Here is a 23,350-nt window from a genome sequence, read left to right as displayed (position 1 = left end):
AGCTGCATCTCAGTTCAACTTTTGCTAGCTAACATTTCTAAGAAATTGGCTTTTCAACATATATTAGAATTCCAAAACTCCTGTATTTAATGGGTCTGCCCTCAAAGGCCAGTACAAGTGCAATCATGAAACAATAGGGGTCAATATACCTCTTATCAAGAGTTCACCTTCTACTTTGATATCACTCATTCTTGGCTAGGAACTCAGAAGGTCAAACTGCTATCAAAGAAACATGTAAATAGATAAACTAAATGAAGCTAATGAAGAGACCAATCGAATACTCCTGGGAAAGACAATTAGCTGGCCTCCTTGAGAAACAAACACAGACAGAATCTTCAAAAAAGCACAAAGAAGAATGCTGTGAACCTCTAAGAATAAAACAAATAATATTAGTTTAAGGAAATTGCCCTCATGATAAATATAAAAGCAATGTTCTTCCCAACAACATTAAAGAGTGAAATGAATGCATTTAATGGAAAACTTATGGGTCCAATGCAATTGTTGACCAAATAGCAGAAACCAGTCTATGAACATCATAACGGAAAATATGTCTATAATTCTGCTAATTATACATAGAAATTCATGTCTCTGCTCTGCTCTGTCCAGTGTTTATTCATGTACCTAAATTAAAATAAAACAATTTAAATACAGGCAACACTACCCCTGAAAGGTTTCTTTCTTCTTAAGATGTTTGTACCTTAACTCATGTTCAGAGTAGCAAAAACGTATCAGAAAGGGAAATATTCAACTTTTCAAAAACTTTTTACTTTAGGGAAGGTTCCCTAAATATGAAAGACCTAGTATCTACTAAGTTCTAAAGAAGATAGACAAATAGTGGAGTATACGAAAAACACTTTCACTTCCTAAAACATATACATAAAAAACAATAACTTATTACCTCCAGAGGAAAGCAAAAACAAAAACTGGTTACTTTTTTTTTAACCTTTTAGCATTCTTGTTTCCTTCCCTTAAATAAATCTGTTATGTATATGTACCTGCTTTTTATTCATTTCTCAAATAACTATTCACCATCGGAGTTACTAGCCTTCATAATTATAGCGTTACTGTAACTAATCAAAAATGAAAATAACATAATTTTGCTTAACTTCCTTTTAATGCTAATGGCTTAAAAAGAAAAAGAACTTGTGTTTTTCTATTGTCAGCTTATAAATACCCTTCTAACATTCTTGTATTTTTTATAAGCTTGCTACCACTACCCTGCTGTAGTAAACTTATAGAAAATGTTGCGATTTCAAAGGGCTACCTCCAAACCAAATGGCATCCTAGCTTTGGCAGGCTGGGCGCCTCATTTTGGCTGCTCTCACTCCCTCTAGCGTTCGCAAAGCTCTTCCGTCTGATCTTCCAGTTACCTCACTGAACGGAGCTGGGCTAAGTCCTGCCCATCTATGACATCACCCCCTTCTTCAACCACTGCGAGGTGAAGCTTTAACTTCAGACTTGAAGGTGGGCTGTGCAGTAAACTGGAATGCTGTCCCTCGCTGGCTTCTCGGTGGAGAAGTGATCCTAACAGGACCAGCTCAGCCTGCAGCTGCCGCGGGCTTTGTGAGGACTGGACTTGGAGCTGGGAGAGGGGGGAGGGTTATCACTCCAGTTCACAAGCAGTGGAATTACAGCTATAGCCGCAGAATATATGGGATTGCTTTTTTCTCGTCTTCCTGGTAAGTGTTTCCCGTGTTTTTCCTTATGATTGTCCCAGAAAGTTTACTTGGTTTTACTCTCTAGAAAGAAATGGCTTGGTATCTTGAGGCATCTGAATACCAAGCTCTGCGCTGTCACCAGGACAAGCAGTGTATGTGCGTGCAAGCCAGCAAGGAAAAATTTGACTGTTACAGCCAAATGCAAGAAGTTTCTTGAAACCATTCTTTCATTAAAAACAACAACAACAACAACACGAAACTAATAATCAGTGGCTATTTTCTGTCTCGTGTAGTTGATATTTAAAAAGAGCCTCATGGAAAACATTAAGTTGGAAAGTTGAATGTTAAATATTAAAGAATACGAGGCAGATTTTTTTTTTTCCAGAGAGGAAAGCGAGAGGTCTTGCTAAGTTGGTGTGTACTGTATGTGTGGCATGATCACCAATTGCTGTTTTTACAACTGTGAAAGAAAATCAATAATCCCTCAGCCCAGCCTGGGAGTACATGAAAAGCATACGTCTTGCTCTCAGCTAGCCCAACCGCTCCTGGAGACTTCTGTGCGGCTGGAAGGATTAACAGCTACACCTAGATTTTAGAGCTTGCACTGCTTTCCTGCCGGAGCTGCTTCCAGCCTCTGAGGCTTGCAAATCTCAACTAGTGAATTCAACTCAGAGGAGGGGGAGAATGTCTTACAAACTGTGTCCCCTCTCCCGCAGAAAGCCAAAATCCATCGCTTGGGCAAATGTAGTATGTGACCAGCATAGTAATTGGCAAAGTCTACTCAGAAAAACTAACAAAGCTCAGCCGAGAAGCTGCATCTGATGTATGCAGGGATTTTGGGGTGGGGTGGGGGGAGGAATGAGTGGAGCCCTTATCAAGTGGGATATGCAGAGTATCCATTCATTTGCAACTTATAATAGGAAAATCTTATCTTGAAAGAACTACTTTTGTAAAACAAAGCTTTCAAAAATTAAATGTATCTTCTCCAAAAATTTTTTTCCATGAATTAGGGCTGAAACAAAATGGTTGCATAGAGGTAAAGCGTGCAACAGGCCTATATCTTCCCAACATCTGGGGGTCTGATTGTTATTTATTTCTTGAGAACTTAAAAGAAAAAAAAGCCTTGATATTTGCCAATTATGAAACCAAATTCTCTAATGGTTTTAACAATTAGCTTTTTAAATTTTTCTGAAACATCTATCTGCTCTAAAATGCACACGTATGTTAGTAGGAAACGACATGAATAAAGCCACCAGAAAAGTGCTTCAGCTGGAGCAGTGCCTTTCATTTATCCCCTGCCACATAGGAATATCCTGACCAGCATAAACCTAAAGAATGAATTTGTCTGTTTTCAGGCTACTCATGCCTGCCCCAAAGTGACAGATGACTGATATCCATTTCCCTTGAAATGAGTAAAGAAAGAAATGTCTTTTAAAAGTACCACAAAACATGAATATTACTGCTACTACCAACATTAATATTAATATGCCAGGTTTTAATCTCTAAGAAGATTAAATCAGAGATATGCCACCTAGTTTGTAGATATATGTGTATATATTCACAGCATGTACATACATACATACACACACATATTTATTAGCCTGAAATAAAAAACAAGGTTATAAAAACATGATTGCATGAATTTAAGTAGAAAAATCACATCTAATTTCTTTCTAAAATAGAGCAGTACCAAAAATATATCAAGTCCAGTGATCAGCAGAGATTACTGAATGAATAAACACAATGAATTCATTAATATCACGCTGCTGTATAATACTATCAGTTATTAATTGGGTTTTTCACCCTCCCCCATTTTAAATCAATCATGGTTTGGTTCAAAATACCCAATTAAACACTTACCAAACATTAACATTGTGAAATATATAATTGGGCAGCAAATCAAGTTTTTAACAAGAAGAAGAAAAACAGTAAGAAAATTTGTCATAACTGAATGTGGCAGTAAAATAGAAGGTACGTTTCTTTTGCTTTCAAGTGTTAATTAAGGAGCCTCCAATTCTATCAAAACTTTTTCAGAGCTAAATGAAGTGGTGTGAAATAAATTTGGTTGAAATCTTGTGGCTGTCAGACTTTGTTAGCAAGCTATTAATTATCTTTACCCCAGTTTCTTCTCTAGACTATATTGCCCAATCAAATAGAAACTCCAATTAGGTTTAGCATCTCCTGCCTAGGGACACAAGACCCTAATGAACACTCTGTCTCCAGATGAAAAATACAATTATCAGCTTTAAACATGCAAGTGCACTGCGGAGAAATTTGTCTGTGCTTTTCTTGGCCACACACCCTAAGGCTTCTCCTCTTTCTGGATTATCTTGAACAATTTTAAACCCTACAAAAACCAGTAGCAGAGAACTTGCCTTGTATTAATATTATATAAATGTTCTTCTTTCTACTTTTATTCTTGATATGCTGATGTTCATATCAAGATTCAATTAAAGCTGATCATGAGAAAAAAAGAACTGGTCTAAAATTGCCATTTCGGTGGCTCTTAACTTTTCCCCCTATTTGTAAGGTGGGTGGGCTACACAACAAAGAGTGTGTTGAATGCCAAGATCCAAGACTAACTTAAAAATTCTGAATAAACTCTCTTAAATATTCTTTTATTCAACCAGTTTATTTTAATAGCATTATAAATAATTGTTAAAAGTCAAATGAAGACCACCATAAATGAAGTCAACGAGGGGAATAAGATTTAGTAAATTTTTCAAAGGCTGTAATTTCTTCCCTCCTTTTCCCCTCAGTGCCCCCCTTCCCTCCCACCCCCACCTTTTGCCCCAGAGGCCTTCACTGTTCTTCTCAACGGGAGGCTTTGTTGTAATTAAACCGGAGGAAAACTGGCCGGCAGCAGCCAACATCTGACTTGCGGCTTCTGAAAGCAGTGTTCTGGTAGAGTGTACCTCCCCCCAGCGGGCAAAAACTCTACAGTAAATCTCTCAGCAATATTAATTCTCCAAAGTGCATTTTTCTCTTCAGAGCATTAAAAGGGCTGTTTCTCTACTCTTTCTAACATTCCACCATTTCAAAGACTTATCACAAGTCAACAAACAAATTTCCAACAAAGAGATGGTTTGTAAATGTCTTCTGGAAAAAGCCTTTTGCCTCTTAAGAATCAAAATAGGAATATACATTTCAGAAAGCATTTTCCAGTATCAGAATGCTGATTGATATCACCAAATTTGGAAAAATACCACACTAAAAAACTGTTGGAAAGCCTTGTTTATATTGCACAAGAGAGCAGGTTTCAGGACTTTGATTTGTCTGTTGACAAAAATGCCAGAGAAAACAGATTTTAAGTAAAAAAAGAACAAAATGGAATGCAAGCAGCAGCTAAAGTTGCATTTCTTTTAAAAATGCATCACCTCTTTCCTAGCCCGCAAATCAAGTGTCAGGAATGTATAAAAACCTCTCTCCAGGTATTAGTCTGCTTAAAGGAGAGAAAAGAGAAATTGCTCTCACTTGATGAGACAATGACAGCTTTTGTTCTTTATTCTTTCACTTTTCACGTGCACAAGTTACCGTGGCAACTTTGAAAAGAAAACCCACAGACCACATTTGGTTAAACACCATTTTTAAAGTGTGCCGCTGGATTGTGAATTGATCAGTTTATGTGTTGATGCTTTTCTTCCTCTCCATTCAGTTTAAATCAACAAATATCTTACTGTGCCCTGAAAAAAGCAAGGTGTTTTATGTCCTTGTCATCCGACAAGCACAGTGCTTGGCACACAGTAGACTCAAGTATTTGTTGCACTAGAATATGGAAACTTGAATATCAGAAATTTAAAGCATATCAACCAAACTGTACTCACAGCAGTGAAAAAGGAATTTTAGTTTTGCAGTGAGAAAATGTTTGCGGTTTAACAAAGATAAGCATAGTTTTAATTGCAATTGCTCAAAAGTCAATGCAAACTTAAAGCCTTTCCCCTGCCACAAACTCTCTATTGCTCACCTTAGCAACTCTTTAACATCTTATCCATTCTTTCAGGCATGGTTCTCTAACTCATTTGGTCTGACTTAATATCATAAAAGGAAGCAGCATTCACTATGATGAAAGATAACATCCCAGTTTGCCTTTTTGTTTTAAGGATGCTTGATTTAACTGTACAAGCTCAAATAAATGAAGCAGAATTAGATTCATTTATCACAAACCTATTGGGGAAAAGAACCAGTAACTTAAGAGGAGAAAGTAAAAATCCTTTGCTTTGGAACTTTCATCCCTTATTTGCATAAATGAAACAAACCTTCTTAGGCTAGAAAGTAGTCTGGATAAAACCTAGTAAGAAAAGGCACACTTGCTTCTCTGCCTCTCAGCAAACCCTTCAGACTTCATGACTCTCAAGAGGAGAGTTAGAGGTCCTTCTGCTTGCCTGGCATTAAACAAAAGAATTGGAACTTTCCTGAAATCTGATGATCGTGGAAAATTTAACTACCAGACAGGCTGCTTAGAAAGCATTTTGCTGTCACTATCAACTAACCTGATGTACTCCAGTTTTTCAGTTTAACCATACATGTAGTTTATTTGAAATACCATTTGTCGTTACAAAGACTTGGCATTCACAGGTTGATCATTTTGTTGTGCTTTCTAGCAGCAATTTAAGCTTTCATAAATAAATTAGCTTCCTAATACTCTAAACTGTGATTGTATAAATTCCAGTTTACCTAGAGATATTCACAGACTTGGATAAATTTGAGTAAGCATGTGTTTTCTTCGATCTCCAGGTTTTACTCAAAATAATAATGCAATTAACTTCTATTAAGCTCTACATGCCTTTCTACTTTTAGATTTAATATATTTAAAAGTTCCTAGAGAGTTAAGAGACCAAGATGTGAGGTAAATCATCAAAATAAACTAATATCTCAAAACTCTGTGGTTGATTTAAGATTAAAAAAAAAATTCAGCCAATTTTTTGATTTTCATTCAAATCAAAATCAATTTAAATCAAAGGTAGCAAATAATGGATTTGGGAAGTTAGTGCCATCAACATATAATATAATCTTTATCTAGGCGATCAAAACATGAGAAATACCTTCTCATCTCAAACAGTTCCACCTCCACAATACTGTAGTAGCAAAGAAGGAATTATATAAACATATAGATTGCCTCAAGTTCTTGACTTTATTCAAACACCTGTTTTCTAATTAGATATGACTTCTTTAATTATATTAATTTTCTTAAAATATCTCAAAATTATATCATCCTTACCTATTTACATACTTTCTTTTAGGCATATCATGGAAATAAACTGAAGGCTTTTCATGGGCATGATTACATTATAAATGCATTTAAAAAGCCACAATTTTTATTTTAAAAAGGGACGGAAGAGAAAGACCTTTATTAAAAATTCGATTGACCAGTGAGATGATTATGTTTTTCTTCTTTTTGCTACAGTTTCAAATGCTACTGAAGCAATGATTTGATTAAAAATTTTTTTAAACATTCCTCTAAGTAACCAGGGCTCCATTTATGTTTTCCCCCAAGTTATCCCATTAACAATATTTCTCTAAAAGATCGATTCTTTTTGTTGAGAAGTAATGGCCTCTTTCAAGCCTATGCAGACAGAAGGGCTCTGAAGTCGATGTTGTGGAAACCTGGCCACAGTGTCCATGCCAGTGGGGGTCATTTTTCTTTTCATCAGTCACATTCAACTACAATGTCTCTATGTCCCCTGAATATGTAGAGCCAGTTCAGAAGGAAGAAAGTGGAAGCATAGGGGCAAGATTGCTTATTTTAGATGGAGAGGTTGTTATAGCCTCTGATATGCAAAACAAAACTCTTGAGCACTATAGTTTTTAAAAATAAAGGGTAGGAGAAGATATAAAATATATACAGGGTCAAACATGTATTGAACTGTTTGAGCTTAAGGGAGCAGGAACCTGTGAGGGAATCTTCATTTCTAAAAGAGTATCCTTCTCTCCAGAGAAACCTGCTTTGTATTTTTGCCTTTTGTTTCAATGCAATTTGGGGACAGGAGAATGACATTTTCCAAGAATTTAATGAGATTTCTGGCTTTCTGTTAATCCCATGTTATTACTGCTATTGTATTAATGGCAATGTGAGTTTGCATATCAAATGGAGCAGAGGAAGCAGCTTCACAAATGTAAAATAGGAAAAATAAACAAATTAATCTTCCTTCTTTTCACACCCATTTTGAATAAATTTTTCTTTGGGTTAATAATGTGAAAATCAATACATATTATTGGAGCTTGATTTGGTAAACCACTTATAATTGAGATACAGGCTTTATCTCTGGTCATCACCTGGCATATACTCAAGGATGGCCTGACTTGGGGAACAATCAACAATCTTTAAATTCCATTCATCAGATCCATCCTCTCAACTTTAAAGTGTGTCCTGGAGTAGGAGAAATGCCCCGAGATTGGCAACATTTTAAGCAGGTTCTCACCTGTGCATTTTATAATGTTTTTAATTAGCTTTTAATGCATTTTAACAAAGATAACTTTTCTAAATTACTTTAAAATTTTTGTCTTAAATTGCAATTTAACAAAGATAACTCTTCTAAATTACTTTAAAATTTTTGTCTTAAATTACCAAATTATTTTGTATGTTGAATAATTTTCAAGCTTAGGAAACATTTACAGCAGATACTTTTTAAAGTAACATTGTAATTATAATTTCACAGCTTGGTTTTCCATTTTCACATACCAAGAAAGCAACAGTTTTCAAGAAAATACTCCATTGAAATTCAACAATAATGAGCAAAGCCCTAAAGGCATCACTGTGAAACTTCACATTAAACAATAAATCACTTAAACTTTCCTCTGTGGGCACTTTGCAGTATCCACTAGAGACTACTTTATACATCTGCTAACTGCTATATTTGTTTCAAGTTGCCTAAATAATAAATTAAATGTATATGTAATTTTTTTTTTTCAGTTTCCTTCTGTTAATGCAGCATATGATAGAGTTGTTATCTGGTGGCAAACTAAAAGAAGCTGAATTTTCAAAGAGAACCAGAAACACAAATTTTGGCCTTATTTAACATTCACTTTCAGTACTGTTTGAATTCTGAAACAGATGCTATCCTTGTTGGATGCTAGGTAATTACTGGGAGAGAAGTAAATTGCTTCTATCTCCAGGGTCAAATATTTTCATGATACCTAATGTACCCTACTTGTATAGACAGCCCCTGAGTGGGTAACCTTGCATAACAGATACGGATCCTACCACTTCCCCAGCCACCATCAAAATCTTAATGAATATTAGATAATAGACAAAGCAGTCATCACTAAAATCATAAGACTCTTTGGTGAAGATTTAAGCCTTCTTTCAGAAGTGAAAAATACACTTATACATGTACTGGAACATTCATGTTGGAACCTGGAAAGCAATGCCTTGTCAGGTTTTGATATGTTTTCTTAATGGTTATTACAAGGAGACAGCTTGAAATAGCATCCTTTCTGTTCCAAATACAGATTTCACAAGTTCAATTTGCTAAAAGCAAATTAAAATGGTATTCTGAAAAAAAAATTATGACTTGAACTTTTATGCTGTCTTTTGGTCCAGAATACCCAAGTAACTAGAGTTTTAGGATCATCAAATAGTCCTGAGAAACACCTCCAAGGAGGAGGGTCATTGTGTCCATATTCTGTGATCGTGAAATTGAGGCCTGCAGGAAGAATTAAACAGGACACTGAGCAAATCAAAAGAACAGCTTCTAAAGCAAACTCTTTTCAACTCTTTAAATTGTAGATTGTATGACTTTGTAAAACTGTGTTCAGAAACGTCTAAAAAGTTACCATGGCATTGCTGCAAAAAATCCCTGTTAGGTCTTTTCTCACCTCTTTGACTTGTACTTGTTTTTTTCTTTTGAAACATTTTATCATTTTATATCTAAAATTTAAAATGAACTTTTAAAGATTGGCCTGCCCTTAATTCCTAATCCATGCAAGGGGCTAGCTGCCTCTTGAACAAAGCTTTGCTTCTGTGTTTAATTCAAAGTGACACTAACAGTTAACAATTGAAATTATCTGTTTGATAACCATCACAATTTCAGCTCCTACTTTATTCCCATAAAGTAAAATGGGAAGTGAAAGACAATGAGGTTCATCTTATCCTTTTAACCACCTATTATGATGAAAGATGTATTGCTTAAAGAAAGAACTGAAATTAAATTTCTAGGAAATTTCTCTAGTATGTTAAGGTTCGTTGTTAATAGTTCATTAAAACCTTTTACTTTTACAGGAGATGCTCAGACCCGGTGTATTTCAAGGAACAGAAGTATAAAAGAAATCTAGTATGCTTCCTTTTCTTTTTTTCCATGAAGAATATTTGAATTAAGCTTTCTTTACCTCTTAAAAAAAATACCTGTTCTTGCATAACGTGACTGCACCAGATATTCTGAGAAAGCAGCAAGAAGCAAAAGCTGGAAATAGCTATTTCACAGCAGGTAATCATACCTCAGGATGTAGCTACTGTACAAAATTTATACTTGGATAATCCTGGATGGGAATAAAGGTGGGGGGTAACTGCCTGAAAAACATATTACTATACAGGCCTTAGCATCATGAATGGCTTTCTTCATGAGGATCTGAAGTTACTATCTCTGACCACATTGCACAGAAGAGTCAATAAGAATTTCAAAGAGAGCAATTTCCACTGAGGGAATTAAGCTACACAAAAGGAACCTTCACACAGAAACTCTATAAGAAAGAAAAAAAAATATATAGGAAGCCATGTGTTCTACATAGTAACAGGAAACTGAATTGTTTCTGGTCCCCACTTTAATGAGCTTGCCCACCATGCTCAACTGCAGCTGGAATGTTCATTGACAACAGCAAGCCTGATCTGGAGGTGTGTGCCGCATAGGATTACTTGAATAAACAGTGAAGAACATTTCCAAGAACTAAACAAGAGTTTATAAGTCCCAGCCCCTCACCAGGAAAATAATATATGCGCATTGGATTTTCACTCACGCAAAATTTACTCACATCGTTCAATAAGGTAGGAAAAATATTAAAGTCTTTTGTTTTCATGCCTGAAATTATAAAGGCTAATTAATACCTAAAGGTGCTGAAGAAATCATATGACACAATAGATCAGTATAAATCTATAATTCTCCAGCCATGGAGAAAGTTGAGTAATATTTTAGATTAGAACTTGAAGAAAGATAAATGCCTTGTGAAAAGAAAACATGTTATGAGATAGACTATAATGAAAACTGTTCCTAAAGCCATTAAACCATGTAGTAAAAAACATACAATAAAATGGGGAAAAAGAGCCAGCTTAAAATGAAATGGAATTTTCCATGTAGATTAGCCAGATGTATTAGCTACATAATTTTTTCCTTCTCTAAAGTAAATGTAAAGATTCCTTCCGGAGTTCCTGTCGTGGCTCAGTGGAAATGAATCTGACTAGTATCCATGAGGACTCAGATTCCATTCCTCTCCCCACTCAGTGGGTTAAGGATCTGGCGTTGCTATGAGCTGTGGGGTAGACCAGTGGATACAGCTCCAATTCAACCCCTAGCCTGGGGACCTCCATACTGCCATGGGTGCAGCCTTAAAAATGAAAAAGAAAAAAAAAAAAAAAAGAAAGAAAAGATTCCTTCTGCTTTTCTTGCAAGAAACACCTACCTAACAATGTTAAATGTTAATAATCAAAGAAAAATAATATCAATAACCAAAGCAAACAATTGGCTGGTGGGATTTAGGATCTCATGAGGAGTGTAACTATTCCTAAATAGTAATAGCTTTTTGTTTCTACACATTGGTACATTTGGATAGTCTACCTAATAGAAATAGATATAAAATTTTGGTTTTTAAGAACAGTAACAATATTATCTTTAGATATAACAAATCATATTCCTATGTGTCAATTTATTATGAATATTAAGAAAAATAGAAATCCCTGGCTACAAAATTAACATAGGGTATTATGAAAATGCTTTGCAATATTCAATAAAACTTTAATTGTGTTTAATATTTCAAAGTCAAATACATTGGAGACATTGTACTTCTTAATATCAGAAACATTCAAGGTTAAAAGATTATGACTGTGTTCATGTTAGGTAGCAATAAACCTAAGCATGCAAATTTTTTTTAAATTAAATAATAAAAATGATTATAGATGTTTCAGCTTCCACACCTATTTTTAATAACACTTTAAATATGCTGATTGTTTTCTGTCTTTTTTTTTTTTAAACTCCCTTTTAGGGCTCTGAAACTACCTTGTGTGAAGACCTCAACACTGCTGACCATGATCAGCCCAGCCTGGAGCATCTTCCTCATTGGGACTAACATTGGGCTGTTTCTTCAGGTAGCACCTCTATCAGCTATGTCTAAATCCTGTCCATCTGTGTGCCGCTGTGATGCCGGTTTCATTTATTGCAATGATCGCTTTCTGACATCCATTCCGACGGGAATACCAGAGGATGCTACAACTCTCTACCTTCAGAACAACCAAATAAATAATGCTGGGATTCCTTCAGATTTGAAAAACTTGCTGAAAGTGGAAAGAATATACTTGTATCACAACAGTTTAGATGAATTTCCTACCAACCTACCAAAGTATGTAAAAGAGTTACATTTGCAAGAAAATAATATAAGGACTATCACTTATGATTCACTTTCAAAAATTCCCTACCTGGAAGAATTACATTTAGATGATAACTCCGTCTCAGCTGTTAGCATTGAAGAGGGGGCCTTCCGAGACAGTAACTATCTTCGGCTGCTCTTCCTGTCCCGTAATCACCTGAGCACAATCCCCTGGGGTTTGCCCAGGACAATAGAAGAACTACGCTTGGATGATAATCGAATATCCACTATCTCATCACCATCTCTTCAAGGTCTCACGAGCCTAAAACGCCTGGTTTTGGATGGAAATCTGTTAAACAACCATGGTTTAGGTGATAAAGTTTTCTTCAACCTAGTCAACTTAACAGAGCTGTCACTGGTACGGAATTCCCTGACTGCTGCACCAGTAAACCTTCCAGGCACAAATCTGCGAAAGCTTTATCTTCAAGACAACCATATCAATCGGGTGCCCCCAAATGCTTTTTCTTACCTAAGGCAGCTGTATCGACTTGATATGTCCAATAATAACCTAAGTAATTTACCTCAGGGTATCTTTGATGATTTGGACAACATAACCCAATTGATTCTTCGCAACAATCCCTGGTACTGTGGGTGCAAGATGAAATGGGTGCGTGACTGGTTACAGTCCCTACCTGTGAAGGTCAATGTGCGTGGGCTCATGTGCCAAGCCCCAGAAAAAGTTCGGGGGATGGCTATCAAGGACCTTAACGCGGAACTGTTTGATTGTAAGGATAGCGCAGTGGTAAGCACCATCCAGATAACCACTTCGATCCCCAACACAGTGTATCCTGCTCAAGGACAGTGGCCAGCTTCAGTGACCAAACAACCAGACATTAAGAACCCCAAACTCACTAAGGATCAGCGAACCACAGGGAGTCCAGCAAGGAAAACAATTATAATTACTGTGAAATCTGTCACCTCTGATACAATTCATATCTCCTGGAAACTTGTTCTACCTATGACTGCTTTAAGACTTAGCTGGCTTAAACTGGGCCACAGCCCAGCATTTGGATCTATAACTGAAACAATTGTAACAGGAGAACGCAGTGAATACTTGGTCACAGCCCTGGAGCCTGATTCACCCTATCGAGTTTGCATGGTTCCCATGGAAACCAGTAACCTCTACCTATTTGATGAAACTCCTGTTTGTATTGAGACTGAAACTGCACCTCTTCGAATGTACAACCCTACAACCACCCTTAATCGAGAGCAAGAGAAAGAACCTTACAAAAACCCCAATTTACCACTGGCCGCCATCATTGGTGGCGCTGTGGCCCTGGTGACCATTGCCCTTCTTGCTTTAGTGTGCTGGTACGTTCATAGGAATGGCTCGCTCTTCTCAAGGAACTGTGCATACAGCAAAGGGAGGAGAAGAAAGGATGACTACGCAGAAGCTGGCACCAAGAAGGACAACTCCATCCTGGAAATCAGGGAGACTTCTTTTCAGATGTTACCAATAAGCAATGAACCAATCTCAAAGGAGGAATTTGTGATACACACCATATTTCCTCCTAACGGAATGAATCTGTACAAAAACAATCACAGTGAAAGCAGTAGTAACCGAAGCTACAGAGACAGTGGTATTCCAGACTCAGACCACTCACACTCATGATGCTGGAGGACTCGCAGCACACTGTGTTTCGGTTTTTTAAACCTAAGGGAGATGATGGTAGGAACTCTGTTCTACTGCAAAACACTGGAAAAAAAGAGACTGAGAAAAGCAATGTACTGTACATTTGCCATATAATTTATATTTAAGAACTTTTTATTAAAAGTTTCAAATTTCAGGTTACTGCTGCGATTGATGTAGTGGAGATGCCTGAACACAATTCTATATTTTAGTATTTTTTAGTAATTTGTACTGTATTTTCCTTGCAAATATTGAAGTTATAAACCATTTACTTTGTGTTCTACTGAGTAAGATGACTTGTTGACTGTGAAAGTGAATTTTCTTGCTGTGTTGAACAATCAGGACTGCGTTCACATGAGATCCTTGTAGTATAAGCACAGGCCATTTTTCACTTTGGTATTAATAACATGTAAAAAAAAAAACCTGGCTGAATGAAAAAATGAAATTTCAAAAAATAGTTATGAAATACTGTTCCAATTATTAAATTTGTATTCCAGTGGTATTCAATAAATCAAAATATGTGAGGTAATGGGCAATATCAAACTTGCTGCATAACTCCATTTTTTACTCTAAGCAAATTAAATATTCTTAGGAAAGTAAACATCTTTCTGAACTGAGTACATCAGCTGGCATAAAAGGAGTGTGAAGTCTGCTGTTGTTAATGCCATTGTTAACAAAGCTTTGAGAATAAAAGACTTCATACAAACGATGTAAACGTGCTTCCAAGTTCAAGGGAAATTTGTACTTGGGAAAACATGAAAACTTAGACTTGCATAGCATAATGAACACAAATATCAACTGCATTATGGTTTTTCCTGTCCCATCCTGGTTTTTGAAAAGTCAGTTCTAAAGACACAATTGTTAGTGTTTATGATGTTTTTATCATAAAATGTCAAAAAAAACCTTTACATACATTATAAAGGTAGCATAACCACAAGCAATTCCCCTCAACAATGCAGAGAAAGTAGTACTTAAATAAGTGAGAATTTAAAAGAAAAATACATACTAGAAGTCAAATTTAGATCTGGTTTATGTGAAATGCTTTCACACTGTACATAAGTGTTCAATTTACTTTCACAATGATCAAGAATACTGCCCATTACTGTCACAGTTTTCCAGATATTACATAATGAACTTGTAATGTAACATTTCTTTCTCGCTTCCTACTGAATTGTGAGCTATTACTTGTTTAAAAACCACATCACTTTCTGTTGCCATGATTTTTTTTTTCCCAACAAAAAACCAAAGTGCATTGTACGCCCTTTGGCCAGTCTTGTATGTGCCTTGATCCAACGCTACATGTATTCAGCTTTTAAAACTCGACAAATTTTTCATACTTCCTTAAATATGAAAAATTGTGGTCTTATTGCTGAATAAAACAAACAAAAAAAAGTATAAAATAATCGTGCTTGCTTTTTCAGGATTATGTTATGACCACTAAAATAGCAAACTGTCCAGCACATTAGTCCTAAGCACCCCCATGTATTTTTCTAGGCATAAAAATAAACGTTGGCTACAAATTTTAAAAATAGCAATTTCTTGAACTTGTATATCATTTTACTTACAGGGTTCAGTGGTTCCTACATCAGTGAATATCCTAGCCATCTTTTGCAATGCTCTCATCTTACTTATCCCCTTTATAGATAGAAAACTTCAGAAGTGGTCTTGTGACTTTTCAACCTTTTGTACACTGCTGTCATTCTCCTGGCTGATACTTTAAGATGGTTTTGGAAAAAATTAATAATAGTTAAAATACCTTTTTGGTAGTCTGAGTTTGCATCAGAAGATTTGAAACCTCAGATCAACCACTTTCCAGGTATGTGAAAACAAATGTCTTACCCTTCTTAGCTTAGTTTCCTTATCTCTAAAATGGGGCTATTAATACAGCCCACCTCACAGGTTTGTTGTGAGGGTTAAATTGGGACCATCTGCCTGGAAACTGTACAGTGTTCAACAAAATATAAGTTTACTGCTATTAAGGTCAAGAAAAGCCAACCATTGTTCCCAGTGATATGCTGGACACCACTGCTTCTACTCCACACACAAATATCTCCAGCTGCTTGTGAAACCTCTTTCATCATTCATTTGCCATCTCCAAATGCTTCCCAATACTTTATTTTTTAAATTCCTGTTCAACAGGAGAGCTATTTTCCAGGAATAACTTAGCGAAGAAAATGTGATTACCATTAGATATAGGGAACATTTTCTGAAGGAAGTTTGTTTTGATTTTGCTTCCAGAGGTTTTGAGTAATTTAGCTATACTTCCGCCAGAAGTCAGGGAAAGGGCCGGATGGTTTCATAAAGCCTCTATAAATATGAGTTTATCAAAAGCCAAGACTATTTTCCAGTTAGTATAATGTCCATGAGTACAGAAAATTTTACGTGTTCTAATACCTGCATTTTAATTACTTTATCTGGGATAAATCAGAAACATGCTTTACACCAGCAAATAGACAAAGCACTGAGAGGGTAAATTTTATTCTTTTCCTAGGCTTGCTATGAAATCCAAACACTTTGGGGAAAAAATATATATGTATATACTATCAATAAAATAACAACAAATCTCCACCCTAAAGGGCACTAAGTTAATTGAAGATACATACGCAACTACTCCAAGCTGCCCCAAGATACATACGCAACTACCCTAAGTTCTATAATCAGGTACTAACAAAGAAAAATGTAGGGAAAAAAAAATCCAATCCTAATATACAGCATATCCATTTAACAACAATACAATGGGGAAGCTACCAAAAAAAAAAAAAAAAAAAAAAAAAAAAGGTTGAGAGAAAAATCACTCCCCTGCTGAATGTTTGACAAAAAACAAAAATTGTTTTTGGATGCAGGCACTTGTAACTGCATTAAATCACTGTACTTAAACTCTCATTCCCTATTAAAAACAACACTGTGCTCTATCTTTCAGAGAGGCCGATTTATTAAAAGTATTCCCCTGCGCCAAAGGAACTAGGGAAAAAAAACCTGTTTTACTAACTACAGTTTCTGAGTGAAGCACATTTTATAGCTACATGCCAACATGACAGTTTCCATGAGGAATCCAAAGAGACCCACACGCTTTAAAGCACCTGAGGCATGGGTGTTAAAAAAGAAGCATCCACCTCTGAATTAGCTCATCTGCTCTGGAAAACAGTAGTGGCATTTAAAATTCTATTTCCTTTCTCCTACTTAGCATGATTAGAAAATCTTAATTTAGCATAGTGTTGGATTTAAGACTACTGTACTTTATGCTTTTGGACTTTGAGTTAAATTAGCAAAAAACGGCTCATGTTTATCAATGTCTTTCTTAAGAACTTCAAAGTTCTCTACACAAAATCTCAACAGTTAATGACCTTCACGGAGGGAGTGGCTTCTATGTTATAAATAGCAAGAGCTCTGCCTTCAGGAAGTGTGCTGTCTAGAGGTTATAAGGCATAAACAAATGATCTAATGAAGGTTCACTGTGATTGCAGAATAGTTAAAATAATTACATCTATTTGGATATATCAAGGAAGACCTCAGGAGTTCCCACTGTGGCTCAGCAGGTTAAGAACCTGACTAGTATCCATGAGGATGCAGGTTCAATCCCTGGCTTCACTCAGTGGGTTAAGGATCTGGCATTGCCGTGAGCTGTGGTGTAGGTTGCAGATGGCAGCTTGGATCTGGCATTACTGTGGCTGTGGCTCAGGTTGGCAGCTGCGGCTTCAATTCCACCCCCAGCCTGGGAACTTCCATATGCTGTAGGTATGGCCCTTAAAGGTTAAAACAAACAAACAAAAAAAAAAACAACAACAGAAAAAAGAAGACGAGACCTCATAAAGGTGGTAAAACTAGGGCTGGTATTGAAAGATAAGAAGGTGTTTAAGGAGAAAGCAAGAAAACCAGATTCAGTTCATGGAGAGAAAAGAGTGAACAATGTCACAGAGGCTGGAAAACAGGGGCAGTGCTTCTCCATACTGGCTTTGGTCAGAATCACTTTGGAGGCTTTTATTAAGATAACTGGGTCTCAATGCAGACCTATGAAATGTAAATCTCCCAGGTTAAGTTTGAGTATTTATATTCTCTTAATTCCAAAGGTGTTTCTGGTGAGACTCAGGACCATTGATTTAGGAAGTTTTTGGAGAAAGGCCAATAGACCAGCAGAAACACAGGGTCCCATGGAGGGGATAAGGCCAGACAAGTTTTTTGCCTAGGGCTTTGGTAAACTGAGTTGAGTGTGTTAAATGCCAAGCTGAGAAGTCTCCATGATATTCTTGAACAATGGCTGTTAAGCAGGTGTATAAACAATGCACTTTAGGGACCTTTTGTAGAAATGAAAAATATCACATGAAAGATGAATAAGGAGAAACTGGAAGTAAGGAGACAAGTGAGACGGCAACATTCCAGGCAAGAAGAAATAAGGTCTGAACATGGAATGGGGTTAAAAAAAAAAAAAAGTGTAATTCAAAAAATTCAGGAAGTGTAGAAATCCTAGAAACTGGAAACTAAGGAAAGAATAAAAATTGAAGATAATTTTCAGCCATAGTAAGTAAAATGTTGGTGAGGCAATTAATAATGATGGAAAACACTAGAAATGCCAAATTTCAGAGTATTTTATACATAATGAGTTGGAATAGGTGATCATATGCATAGCACTGGTTTATACTGGGTGACTTTTTTTTCTTTTTATGGCGCATCTTCAGCACATGGAAGTTCCCAGGGCAGGGTTTGAATCAGAGCTGCAGCTACAGGCCACAGCCACAGCAACCCTGGATCGAGCCTCATCTGCAGCCTATGCCATAGCTTACAGCAACACTGGATCCTTAACTCACTGAGTGAGCCCAGGGATCGAACCTGCATCCTCAAGGAGACTATGTCAGGTTCCCGAGCCACTGAGCCACAACAGGAACTCCTACCCTGGCTGATTATTAATAGTTCCCTCTTAGCTTTCCATAGTGCCTCAATTTAGATGATAAAGTATAATCGTCTTAGGTTTAAAGTACTTTTTTGTTACCTCTCTGGAAATGTCTACTAGGAAGTTGAAAATGAGAGCATGGGAACAGATCCTCAGCTTAAAGGAAGGGAATCCACATCTAACAGATTATTATTAAACTTGAGAGGCCAACAGGAAGCAAGCAGAGAGAGAAAAAGAAAAGAGACAAAGAAACACCTACCCATTGTAGGGATAAAAGAGGGAAGAGGAGTACAAAAACTAAAACAAAAAAATGAAAAAAAAGGGGAGACACAAAGAAAGGAAAAATGAGAAGAAAATATAATGAAATCGAGGAACTAGAAACATTTTTAAAAGGAGGATATCAAAAAACTAGTCAGGAATGTAGCCTTTAAGAGGAAACTTAATATGAAAAAAAGAGGAGACCATCAAGAATTTTGAAGCAGGGTCAGCAGAGTAAAGGACACAAAACCTCTGTGATGCTGACAAGATGAGATAAAACAAAACAATGATGAAGACCACTCCTGCAGAAGTCTGGAGGTGAAGGGATGTTAGTCAGTTTGGCCGAGGATCAAAATAGATAAAAAGGAAGTGAATACCAGGAAGGGTGTTCACTGACCTCAGGAATGAGATGGAGTATAAAATTAGGAATGGACAAGGACCGGGAGCACATTTAACAGGAGAAAAGAAAATGGGGATGCACAGAGGTGTGGTCCAAGTCCTGACTAACTCTAAGATCAATGAAGTTCAAGGCTATGGCTGAGAAGCTGCTGTTTTGGAAGAGTCACCAGCAAAGAGTATATATACTGGGAGAGATGGAAGGATTGCTATGGGTATGATGGTAAGGTTTATAAGACAAATCCTAAGGAAGATAAGGAAGTGTCCCAGAGATGAAGTAGAGGAAGAAGATGATGGAATTAAGTGATGTAGGTATAAAATACGAACTTCAAAAGAAAAGTTTTTTGTTCTGTTTGTTTTGTTGACAGTGCCTGTGGCATGAGAAACTTCCCAGCCCAGGGATCAAACCCCTACCACAGCAGCAATCCGAGCCACATCAGTGACAATGCCCCATCCTTAATCCACTGAGCCATCAGGGAATTCCTAAAAGAAAGGAGTTTTGGTTTTGTTTTTTGGTTTTTGGTTTTTGGTTTGTTTATTTGTTTTTAAGGCCACACCTGCAGCATATGGAAGTTCCCAGGCTGAGGGTCAAACTGGGGCTACAGCCCAGCTTGTGCCACAGCCACAGCAACACCGGAACTGAGCCACATCTGCAACCTATGCTGCAGGTTGCAGCAATACTGGATGTTCAACCCATTGAGCAACACCAGGGATCAAACTCACATGGAGACTATGTCAGGTTCTTTACCCACTGAGCCACAACAGGAACTCCTCAAAAGAAAGGTTTTTGAATAATGATGAAAAAATACAGGACAGCAGGTCTTTTGGAACAGGGAAAAACTTTTTGAAACTCCCCACCTCTATCCCATGCCCCACCTCGCCCCTCCTCTAGTTTCATCAAATAGTGACAATAAGAGATGGAACAGGTAGCAGGGAAGGTTGTCATCTTCAAGAACAGATGTCAATTAATTCAAGGTGGTGGGAAGAATGCTAAGAGAAACGTAACAGGAAAGTTGGAACCCAAAGTAAAGGATTGCAGTGGGCTCAGTGGAAAAGGAGATGGTCCAGAAAGGAGGTCAAACCCTCAGATGGAAAGAGACTCAAAGGAGAGGTGGGCATTTCACCAAGGATTCAGACAGAAGATCACAGTTTGAAAAGATGTTGGTCATGAGAGGTCAGTGGAAACTTCTGTTCTAAATAGTACAGACATTCTGAACAGATGTAAGAAAAAAGGACTAGAATAACCAACTTAAAATTACTCTATTCTTTGAGCTTCAAGACAGATTTAAATCTAACTTTGTCTCAAAGTATACACTAAAGAAGTATTTCTACCCACATGCAAACTTTTACCAGGCTTTCCCACAAGTATCACAGAATTCCAGGGTAAGCAAATCACATTATAGACCCCTCCTACTTCCTATTCCCCATCTCATTTTTATACTACATGGGTGAAATGAGATTAGAAGTAAACTTTTGGGCTGTCTTGATAGTCTTGTTTTGGATTTTTTTTTTTCCCCTTTTAAGAGGCTTCCAAAGGAAGCATGCAGCCACAGGGGTGTGGAAGTTGGGGATAATGGGATTTTGCAGACTGATTGTGTGCACACATAAAAGCAGGACTTCTTTTTCAAGGCCAGCTGGCTGGAGGTGGGGGTGGGGGGTAGTCTAGGAAATTACTACCCAAAGTAATTACCCTTTTGAATGTACATCATGGCTCTGATAATTGTGGCATTTCAAAGCTGAGGCTAATTTATACCAGTGTTCCATTAAAAAGCATGGAATTACTGCTGGAATTCCACATTTTAATTTTCTAGATATGAAGACCAATGTTCACACTAATAGAAAAATAAAGACTAGGTAAAACAAAAGACTAACAAAGCTATCTTTTAAAAATATGTTCTACAAAATATTAGCAATAGATCACACACATAGTGGACTTAATAAGTGTCTGGGAATCACACCACTGTTGCAGACACTATTATTTGTTGAGGACTTGGTCAAGTCCAGAGCTGTTTTATATATTTTAATCTCATTTAATTCACACAGTAACTTTATAGGTATAAATCAGTATTTGTAATTTTCATACGAGCAAATTAATGCATTGAAAGTTCACTCAACATTAACAATGATGTTCTGAGTCTCTACTCACTAATGGTCTGGATCTGGGTATACAGCAGTGAATCCAGAAGTCATGGATATTATGGTTGCAAAAGGCAGGAATTCAGATAGTAACCAAAAACCAAATGAATATAAAATGAAAAAGTGTAACAGATGCCATGGAAGAGAAAAACATGGTGCATGAATGAGGGTAAGAGAAAACCTATTTAGATTGGGTGTTAAGAGAAGACTAAGACCTAAGAATCAGCCATGTGAAGAATGAAGCAGAGTGTTCTGAGGAGTTTAGTCAATTTGAGTTGAAAAAAAAATCAGGAGGGTCAAGTCCAGTAAGCAAGACAGAGGTGAGATCAGTGAGGTAGGCCTGGATCAGTTCCTGTAGGGTCTTGTAGGCCAAGGCCAGGGTAAGGAGTCTGGACTTCTTCTAGTATAAGAGAAGGCCACTGGGGGCTTGTTAACAGGGGTCTGGGAGAAAGAGGAGAAGGAGAATGTTGTATGGGGATCAAACTATTAGATTTCAATTGTAATAAAGTCACTAGCCACTGGTGGAGAGTAAGTAATATGGAACAGGATGGTGGTAGTGAGAGGAGAGAGGGGAAATATGCCAGGAATATTCTGGAGCTATAACAGAATCCTTCTTAAAGTTATATAGTTAGCAAGTAGTAGAACAAGGATTCTGTCTGTTCCTGAAGCTTGAGCTCTCAAACACTCTCTTTAAAGAGTGAGCAGAAATGTTTCCTTTTAAAAAACATTTTATTGGAGTATACCTGACTTACAATGTTGTATTAGTTTCAGGTGTATAGCAAAGTGAATCATTTATACACACACACACATATATATGCGTATATATCTCCATTCTTTTTTCCCATTATCGGTTATTTACAGAATATTGAGTAGATTTCCCTGTGCTATGCAGTAGGTCCTTGTTATCTATTTTATATACAGTAGTGTGTATATGTTAATCCTATCCTCCTAATTTATCCCTCCTGCTGCCATGATTTCCCATTTGTTGACCATAAGTTTGATTTCAAAATCTATGAGTTTGTCAGAAATGTCTCTTCAATCACTTTAAAAAGGAGTTGTGAGTCCACCAAAAAAATTATTTCTTTTTACTGAGATAACAAGTAAAAGACAGTTTTAGGACTAATATCAAAATGTTTCAATGGCGCAGATGTGAATTTTTCTTCCAAGGCTTATAGATCTCTGCTCCATGATGCCAAATGCTGACTTTGGGGGGCAGTGGAGGGAGTCAATCCTTAACGGCTAATGGAAACAATCCTGAGAATAATAACACTTGTCTTCCTTGCAGCTTTCAATACATTTAAACTCAGAGCTGACAGACAGATCTTTATGTTTGGGTTCACTACAACCCCTTCTCATGATCCCTCTGTGTCCTTCAGTGTACCAGAACACTGAAGTTTTTCTCCAGGCCTGGTGCCGAATTTGAGACATATAACCCAAAAGTACTACTACGTAATCTACAAAGGTCATGAAGTGCCAAGATCACTTTAAAGCCTATCAAATAATTATTTAATTATTTAAAAAAATAACCTCTGAACTATTGAAATGTTTTATTCAGAATATACTTACCAGACATATATGAATAGAGAGAGATAGATCTTTAGATCTACAGGTTTTTTTGGCCTCACTCGTGGTATGCGGAAGTTCCCAAGCAAGGGATCAAACCCACATCACAGCAGTAACTCAAGCCACAGCAGTGACAACACTGGGTCCTTAACCTGCTGAGGAACCAGAGAACTCCCTAGATCTACATTTAATTCCATGATTTTAGCCAATATGAAAATTAGAGCTAGCTAGAGGAGCTTTCATAAGTTTTTGTAA

General features: G+C 36.9%; 2 protein-coding genes across 7 annotated transcripts in view; one reads left to right on the top strand and one right to left on the bottom strand.

Annotated features, from left to right (window-relative positions):
• The window catches only part of MACROD2 (MACRO domain containing 2), a 2,051,742-nt gene that overhangs the window by 1,730,968 nt on the left and 297,424 nt on the right, over positions 1–23,350 (bottom strand). The window lies entirely within an intron of this gene.
• Positions 602–15,388, top strand: FLRT3 (fibronectin leucine rich transmembrane protein 3). Of its 2 annotated transcripts, none has more exons than XM_001926449.6 (3): positions 602–1,679; positions 9,877–10,081; positions 11,847–15,388. In XM_001926449.6, exon 3 carries the CDS (start codon positions 11,890–11,892, stop codon positions 13,837–13,839), a length of 1,950 nt encoding a protein of 649 aa, XP_001926484.2. In that variant the 5' UTR covers positions 602–1,679; positions 9,877–10,081; positions 11,847–11,889; the 3' UTR covers positions 13,840–15,388. The 2 variants fall into 2 exon arrangements, with proteins under 2 accessions (XP_001926484.2, XP_005672767.2); XM_005672710.3 differs by having other exon boundaries at positions 603–1,679; positions 9,877–10,635.

This window comes from Sus scrofa, chromosome 17 (assembly GCF_000003025.6).
Source record: "Sus scrofa isolate TJ Tabasco breed Duroc chromosome 17, Sscrofa11.1, whole genome shotgun sequence".
NCBI lineage: Eukaryota > Metazoa > Chordata > Mammalia > Artiodactyla > Suidae > Sus > Sus scrofa.
This window is presented reverse-complemented; position numbering and strand designations above follow the sequence as displayed.